The sequence below is a fragment of the Morone saxatilis genome, unplaced genomic scaffold, assembly GCF_004916995.1.
Source record: "Morone saxatilis isolate NCDOM2014 unplaced genomic scaffold, NCSU_SB_2.0 Contig20, whole genome shotgun sequence".
Taxonomy (NCBI): Eukaryota; Metazoa; Chordata; class Actinopteri; family Moronidae; genus Morone; species Morone saxatilis.
The window spans coordinates 22,307,550-22,316,885 of record NW_023339763.1 but is presented as its reverse complement, the minus strand read 5'-3'; the positions used below and the strand labels follow the sequence as shown (position 1 = coordinate 22,316,885).

Sequence of the window (9,336 nt, the reverse complement as noted above, 5' to 3'; positions counted from 1 at the left end):
TGTTACACACTGGACTTTTAACTCTTTTAAATGTAACCAAAGTGTTTCCAGCTATCAAATGCAGTTAAGTATCTGTAATATTGTACCAAGTCAAATTAGTTCATAATTTAATAAATCAGTTAATCTGAAAATAAAGAACTGCAAAGAAAGTTGAGTTATTCATAAATATTTTAAATGGTTCTTTAATTAACTGGCCCCTGGCCTCTTGTCATTTTGCAAAAGTGGCCCCTGGGCAAAGCAAGTTTAGTAGCACTGTTCTACAGCACCCAATGTAATCTGAAAATAGTCCCATGCACAGTAACAATTTATACCTGTTTGAGTAAGATTTGATAACACTACAGATTGCAGCTATTTTAGAAACTTACTATGCCCTTAAAAAAACTACATTACACAAAACAGCATTTTATAGACAGGCTTGTGCCACATGGGAAAGTATAGGCCTTTGTCAGATATTTCTGACTTGTCACAGTAGGAAAAGCACGTGTTTCTAATGACATTGACAATGGCTTTGTGTCGCCATGACAGTGTGAAAGTAAGCCAGCATGCACAATAGCAGGACTCTGAATCTGAAGCAGTTAAATGAAATTCAGCCATCATTTATTTGATTATTTACACCTGCGCTTTTCCCACTGTGATGTGTCAAATTGTCTTCAGTGAAAGAGGCAAACCTTTTTTTCCCCTTCTGTTATTACATAACTGTTTCGAACTTTTAGTTAAATTAAATAGTGAAATTAAAAATATATGCCATTTTTCTGGGGATCCACTAGAACGCCCCCATGTTGAGAACCACTGGACAAATGCATTCTTGGTTTTACTAATCACATACAAAGGAGGAGCTAAGGATAAAAAGAAATAGATGATTTAAATTCTTTTTTTTTCAATTTGGACTGTTCAAAATGGGCAGGAATTAAATGAATGAATGAAGATGCCTCTAATATATCACTTAATAAAAGACATTCACGTTGATCCCAAAACACTGAGAAAATGTACCAGGTATCCCCAGTAAGACAGGGGCGACCAAATTGCTATAGTGTCCATATTTAAACATGTAAGTGTCCTGTATTCTTAGTCTGTCACTGATCTACTCTATGTGCTCCAGACAGGCCCATGGTTTGTCTGTGTGTTTATCAAGCATCGACCCTGGAGCTCATTGGAAAGGCCTGGCACAAGGTCAGCTATGAGTCCTCTCACTGTAACACAGAAGCACCCACAGATCCTCCACATATGGGAGCCGGCCTGGAGCTGTGCGCCTGCTTCATGTGCTGAGTAAGTACTGAGAGAGAACAGAGGAGAGGGGCCGAGGCAGGAACCCTTCCTAAAGGACGCAGAGTTCTCCGATCACGGCAGGACGCGGCGTCATCTTTTCTGTCTGTCTCTCAGGTAACAACAGAAAGAGTGGCGATGGAGGTAGATTAAATGATGTTAGCAGGGCTATGGAGACACGAGGGTCTCTGTAAACTGTCTGTGCGGGGCTACGTACACAGGAACTTTAGGAAAACGTGCCAGTCAGCACAGCAGAGACAGCCTCTATGGGGCAGCCATCTTCTGCACTCAGTGTCAATCCTTTCAGTTGATTTATCTGGTATTTGGCATGAAAGGTTATACAAATACGCTGATGATTCAGAAGTAAAGCCGTATCCTGTGTCAGTCCGTTTTCATTTCGAGCTGAGATGTCATTCCAGGCAGAGGACCTCTCTGTGTCTTTCTGACTATACTCACGTGATAGGCAGAACAACTGTATTCTTTTTTAATTCTGGGAACTTGAATTTTTAAAATCCTATTGTTATATATATTAAAAGGTGGCTGGGTATGGTTTAGAAGACACACAGCATAACTGCACTGTCAATGGTTCAATCGATCCAGACCCTCCCCCTTTCCCCTTCCTGTCTGTAGCTCTACTGTAAACTATCCCATAAAGGCAAAACAAAGAACCAAAGAACCACAGGATACACTGTAGGTCCCAGGACACATCTAGACAGGTCTTTCTCTCCAGCTACAGTACAGCTGCCAAATGAAATGACTCTAACACTGAATACAGTTGTTAATTTAATTCAATACATAAATGTTCAAGATAGTGAAAGGATTTTAAATATACCCAGTCACATATGCTCTATAGAGTATATCTCAGTTAACTGTGATCATTAAATCATGTGAGCAGACACTCACTCCTCCACTCCAATCTTCCACGAAGACATGAATATTACCCATCCAAGTTATTATATTTTTTTCATCAGTGTTGAAGATAACAACATGCATATGATCAGGATGTTGACAATAGGCCTTACCAGTTTTTTTTTAGTATGTGAAAAGTGATTTTCTTTATTTGACTGTAGAGCTATATCATTTTCTGCCAATATCATTACTCTTTCATTTATGATTCCTCAAATGCTAAATTTGTTTAACCTCTCATCATCAAACTAAACACACAGCATTCATAAACTGAGAACCAATAACCCAAAGAACAACAACTAATATACAACAAAGGACACAATATGACAGATATGAGGGTTAAATGCCTGTCACAATTCCCTAAAGCTCAAACTGCTTGTATTTCCTGACTCAAACAGGGACAGGCCCAAACCCAAAGATATTCATTCACAATGACATTAAACAGAGAAATCCTTGCATTTGAAAAGCTGGAACCAGAGATTGGTAGGTGTTTTGCTTGAAAAATGACAGTTGCAGATCCATTTTCTGTCAATTGATCATTATGCATTATAGAAACCAGAGCAGAAAACTGTAAATCTAGCAAACCATATTTGGTTCAGATAATGAGTCAAGCATTGGTTTTTTGGATCGGATTTACCTTTTATGCAGTGTCTTGTAATCTGTATTTTGACTTTACAGTACATACTAAAGCAAACTGGCTTTTTTGTTCAATTTCAAATAGATGTAACATTATTGCACTTGCAATGGACTCCAAACCTATATCTGTTTGACAATGTTACATCTCTTACAGTACTAATTAAGCTACAGTATGCTGCTAGATTCTTGCTCGTATACGAGTTTCTGTACTTTTAAAATAACATCTTAGGTGTGCCTATCATGTGTAAAAAAAAACGTAGGGTACTGTTCAACTGGCAATATTCAAACAAACATACGATTCTGCACTACTAAGCCATAGGACGTAGCACTGCTGAGGACACGCATGGATTCAGTGACTAAACCTAGGAACTTAAAGAAAAACTGTCTATGGCAAAGAAATAAATAAAGTAATCTGCTAAAAGCTATCTGCACACACTGATTGGTATGTAGAAGTCATCTTGTAGCTCTTTTGCATCGTGACTTAATTTAGGTGTCTGCTAGCTTAATGGGAGGGTCTAGACTATAGCATGATAAACCTTAAAATACTTTTCACACATGGACAACCGGGATGGCTAACAAGGATTTTCTCATTAGGTTATATACAGTAGTAGAGCTTTTCTTCAAGCACCATGGTTATAATTAGTTACACTGCTATCTTATGAATATTTAATAATACTGTATATACTACAAAAAATGTGTAAAAATCTATACAGTCAAATGAATTTCCTAATGTATTCAATACAAAAATGAATAATTAAAAAACTCGGAATGTCAACAAAACCTCTCAGGATAAAATCAGAGATGTAAATACATTTTAGCAAAGTCAAAATCTGATGAACCTCACTAACACTACGACTACATTATTCAGCTTTTATTTCTTTAAACGTGTGTCTAGGAGTCACTCGTATGTATGTATTTTAGTCTTATCTTTTGTACACTGGTACAGGTAGAGGACTGATGGGAGCCACTCATTTGCTTCTAGATTTCAAGTTTAAGTATCAAATAATGGAAAACATTGCTGACAGAACACAATTGGCATGATAAATCATTGTGAACTGACGTTTGGCCACTGAAATGCATGAAAGGAAATTAGTTATCTGCTCGTTAACCTGCCTTAAGTTTCTAATGAGAAAATAATGATTCAAATATTTATAGAAATGGGGGGATTATAGGGTTTCTGCTGCAAAAATGGTTTCTGTCTGACATTTTTGCTATATGATGCTTGGGGGCTGAATGCAAAAGAGCACTTCATGGTTTAACCACATGACAGGTTTTTTTGCCCAAGATCTCTGAAATCTGAATCAGTTATTATAAACCATTACACATTTACAGTACAGTCAAGGTGATGTTTTATGCAAACTTAACACTCTACTAAGTGCACTTGCATCTCATATTCTCTACATGTCCTCGTCATCAGCAGCCTGACATGTGACAGAGCTAAAAATCTAATTTTTCTGACAGCAGCAATATGTTTGTGACTTAAACGGGCCAAATGTAATGTGCCATTAACAGAATGGAGTCTCATTGACTAATTTGCATCTCAAGAGCCCACCTGAGCTTCACTGAGGCAGAGGGCATGGAGAACATTCGGTGTGGATGGGATGTTGCTCTGTCAGGGTAGCAAAGCATGATGGGAATGCGGGGGCAAAGAAGCGAACCTGAGAATGTTTCCTGACGTGAACCGATCTTATATGTGTTATATGTGTGTTCCTCACACATGCCAATTGTAAATACATAAAAATGAAAGGCATATGCATTCTCCGTGAGTCTGGCCTTCACTGCTGCAAAGCTTCACATGTCCTCTATATGATTCACTGTAACCTCCGTAGCTGAGCAGTGAGATACAGATGGTCTAACCTCTGTGCAAAAAGGGCAGAGAACCACAGGGATCATGCAACCTGTGAATCTGAAAACAACACAGCCACTACAGCAATATAACCTTGAGAATGTAATTCAGGATGTCCCCAAGCCAAGTGATGAAATAAAGGCTGAGTGATGACATCTCTCCCACTTTCACCTATGCAATTTTACTGCCACCACACCCACTATCCACACTGTTTCCTGTCATGTGTCCTCTTTGGCATGGTACCCTCACCCCTCGACTCACCTGCTCTGCCTATCTGACCTCCCCATCCCATCCCACCCTCCCTTCCCATCATCGTGCCCTGGTCACCTCCACTCACCTGTTCTATCTTGGCCAGCCATTCTTTATTGCGGGCCAGTTCCGCCATAAAGGCCTGGTGCTTCAGCCACTTCCTGTGTAGCTTTTGAGCCTCATCCCGCGCCGTGTCTCGGGCCATAAGCATCTTCTCTTCCACCCGCTGTCCCAATCACTCAGCTAGGGGAGACAAAAATAGCCACCATCAGGAGCCCAACGCTCGAGCCGGCCCTTCTTCCCCCCTTTCCCACAGGACGTCCTGCCTGCCTCGACGCAAGAGCCACCCGCTCTGCTCTGCAGGGGCCCGGGTACCTGTGCTGTCACCACCCACCCCAACCCCCACCAGACACCCTTTTCTGGAGAAAAAAAAATCAAGATAAGCACCTCAGCAGCAGTGGAAGCAATGGAAGCACTCAAGCCCTTCCTTTGGGTCGCCCCTGGGTCCTCATGCCCTACCGCTTCATGGGTCTTGCGGTCCTGATGCTGCAGTGCCTGCTAGCCAGTCTCAGAGAAGGCAAAAACAACCAGCGAAATAGAGGAAATGCGCCAATGACAACACTGGCAAAGAATGACACACACATCCAAGATTTCTTGCAGGTTGTGGGTTATCTTCTAGCTCCGAATGTCAAATACAATCCAGCCCTCAGCGATGGTGTAGATGTAGCATAGCCACAGAAGAATCTTTCAGCCGGGGCAAACCTGACCATCCACCACTCGCCAGTCCCGGTCAATCTGTAGTCCTGTCTAATGATGCTGTAGACAGGAGGAGGAGGAAGAGTTGGAGTGGGAGGAGCAGGGTGAATGGGATGCAGAGGCAGTGCAGAGGAGGCCGGATAACATAAGCTATCCGCTCTTAATATGCATCGTTCCCACCGCTGCAAAGATGCACACGCAGGCTGGTGTGAGATAGCACACTATTTTCTCTCCTCAGTTCCCCTTCCTCGTGTCCCCGAACAGCTCAGCCGCGGTTGGTGCATGCTGCTGCAGTCCTTGCCTCTCAGCTATGCTCCTGTGTGTGTGTGTGTGTGTGTGTGCGTGTGTGTGATTGCGTGAGTGTGTGTATGTGTGTGCGAGTGTGTGTGCAATCACAATCAGCACTGCAGTGCCGGAGTAAAGAGAGAGAGAGAGGGAGGGAGGGAGAGGGAGAGAGAGCGAGAAGGAGGGGAGCGAGGGGGGAGGCAGCAAGAGGAGAGGGGGAGAGGGGGAGATGGAGACAGGGAGAGGAAATGGAGAAAGAGGGAGCGCCAGAGCAAAAAAAGAAAGAAGGGGAGAGCAAGTCAAAAGAGGGAAAAGATGGTGTTGGTGGGGGGGCAGTGGAACAGAGAAAGGAAGAAAGAGCCTGCGTCATCCCTCAGTGTCACCAGGGACATTTCTCTGCACTAGAAATGACTGCACTCGGAGCGGGAGCAGGATTTGGGGAGGAGGGGGGAGGTGTCGGTTTAAAACAGCTGAATGAGAGGGAAGGAGGACGCATGCACACATGGTCCACAGTGCAGCTGACTGATTCGGATCACTGTTCGCTCTCCCTCTTTAAGGGGACCTGCATGTGACTCTCCTGCTGCAAATATATCATTTGGGTACACAGGGTGCACACATTTTACGCTGTACTCTGGCTAATGCCGCTCCCTCAGATCTGAATTATAGATAAACGAGACAATTTTATGTTATCAAAAAAAATTTGTTCTGAGTTCAGTTCTAATTTTGAGTCTGCGTTTGTGCTGCAGCATCGAAAACATTTTTTATTTATATACTGTTCTTTAAAAATACCATTTTTTTAAAATCAAATTTAATCATCACAGAATCCAGAGGTGATTAAAGTTTCATGAGGCTGAAGTGAAGCACTACCCTAAACCACCAAGTTTGGTTGTTCAAGCTGGTTGTGAATTTTCTTGTTCTTTTTTACTTTAGTTCAGAATTTAATAGATTGCATTTTCTTGAACTAACAAAACCCACATCTTCGGTTAACAATTAAAATATCAACATATCAACATAACATCACACTAAACACCATTTATTGTATGTGAATTTAATCATCCAGTCACAAAAGGAGGCATTAATCAGGCCACATCAGACCCAATTTGACCAGATTTTTTTTCCGTCTTATCATAATTGAAAATACAGGTCTGTATTAAGTGTGAACCTATCGTGACGTCACCCATTGGTTTGTGGAGCACTGTTTTGAAACCTAGAGTTCAGCATTATGGTTGTCGCCCATGACAGTTAGACGGAGCCAGCGGAGGTGACATACTGCAAGTTGAGCTGCTGTCATTAGCTGCACAGTTTCGACTCATCCATAACAGGAAACAATGGCAGCTCACCTGGTCACACACAATCTCATATTACAGCTAAACAGTAAACTAAAATATGTTCATGAAATGATTTTAGGAGAGAAATAGTCAGTGCAGTAACATAATCTGGATTCATATCTGATCAGCACTGCCTAGTTTAACAGCTTGATCTGAGTTTGGTGCATTGAGCTGGCTGGACTCACTGAGAATGACATGTCAATCACAACGTAGCCACGCCCAAAAGCATATTTTCAGCATATTTTACTCTAAATGGGACCACCATTTACTAAATGAACATGCTGTATGGACGAAGACATTGAACTAGTGACTGAGACCAAAAGCTCAAACTCAAAAGTCACTTAACTCAACAGGAAACTGTTTACTGAGCTAATAAATCAAGTGAGAAGTTGGGTCATTTCTCCATTAGAGTGCTTACTATCAGCTTTTTATTGCAACCAATGCAGCACTCCCTACTGGCCATTACATAGAATGCAGGTTTAAGACACTTTCGTGTCGGCTTCACAGACCCGAAAGCTCTGTCCATTATATATACTGTCAATGGCCTGTACAAACACTGTTTACAAACATTACTCATGTTAACATTTACAGCACTATAAAACATGAATAATTTAGATTAGTTGCCTCAGTGTACTTAAGGGCTGTCAATCAATTTGAGAGGGACTTTAGGTTTTGATTCTATCCTAGTGTAGATTTTACCATTTGTTGCAAGAAGAAGATTTATTGAGTCTGCAAGATCAGACACTACAGTGCTCAGGCTCACATGATTAAATTGACATAGTTTGGATGCAATCCAGGCCCAATACATGTAAGTGATATAGTGAGAAAAAGTATATTAGCTTTGTAAAAATACAGACATAGAAACTAGCTGAGGATGCACCCTGATCCAAAGTAATCAGATGTTCAGAATCCCCTCGCAAAATAATGTTTAAATACCAGGTGGTAACACAGTCTATGATAAACATTAACACCATGATGATGGTAAATGGACTGCACTTATATTGCACCTTTCTAGTCTTCCGACCACTCAAAGCAATTTACACAGGGGCGGCTGTGGCTCAGAGGTAGAGCGGGTTGTCCACTAATCGGAAGGTCCTCTCGCTGCATGCCAAAGTGTCCTTGAGCAAGACACTGAACCCCAAATTCCTCGGTGTATGAGTGTGTATGAATGATTAGTTTCTGTTCTGGTGAGCAGTTGGCACCTTGCATGGCTGCCATCAGTGTATGAATGTGTATGGCATGTGTACAGTCCATTTACCATTAAACTACCTGTCACATTCACCCAATCACACATATTCATACACTACACAGAATCAGGAGCAATTTGGGGCTCAGAATCTTGCTCAAGGACACTTGGGCATGCAGCAGGAGGAGCTGGGGATCGAACACAGTCCCCAGAAACAGATGAGGAATTAGATGATGATCAGATCTGCTGATTATACTAGGGAGCAAAACAAGACTAAGACTAATATTTAGCATGTAATATTTACCATGTTAACCACTCTAGTTTCAGGTACTGGCATGCTAACAGTGACCAATCCAATAACTGATATTTAAGTGGTGGCCTGAGCGAGTTTATCCTGTATCTTGTTTTTGTGTTGTGCATGTAAACACCATATACTAGTTTCAGAAACCTGGATAAGCCCTTATCCCGGTTTTGAGAATCTTATGCTAACTGGAGTACTCTGATACTGACACTAAACCTGTGATACTGTGACCTGTAATCACCTTATCCAGGATTCTGATCATTATATTCCGTGTTCTCTGGTCATCAACTAAAGTTATATAATAGTTAATAAATAAATCAAAGACTATGTAATATGTGTATTATTGCAGATCATATTTTGTACTGACGCTCTTGTTGATCAGGTGGAGAAGCTAAATCCAGCACAGTGGTAAATGCAGAAGAGGTCAGACAGCAGAAGCCAAACTGTTCAATAGAAGTAACTAAGATGTTCAGATGGTTCCTCCAAGCTGACTTAAAATTGATCTAGAACTGTTGCCACAGCGACAACAAGTCCTTTAACCCAAACCTGAAAATGTACCAGCTTATTGACAGTCGACTGG

General features: G+C 41.5%; 1 protein-coding gene across 1 annotated transcript in view; it reads right to left on the bottom strand.

The window, feature by feature from the left end:
• Positions 1 to 5,940, bottom strand: part of sptbn4a (spectrin, beta, non-erythrocytic 4a) — a gene marked incomplete at its 3' end in the record, with an annotated part of 25,071 nt that extends 19,131 nt beyond the window's left edge. Inside the window, 1 exon segment of the mRNA XM_035666047.1 lies at positions 4,989 to 5,940. Coding sequence (XP_035521940.1) covers positions 4,989 to 5,111 — 123 coding nt within the window.
• Positions 5,941 to 9,336: the final 3,396 nt, after the last annotated feature.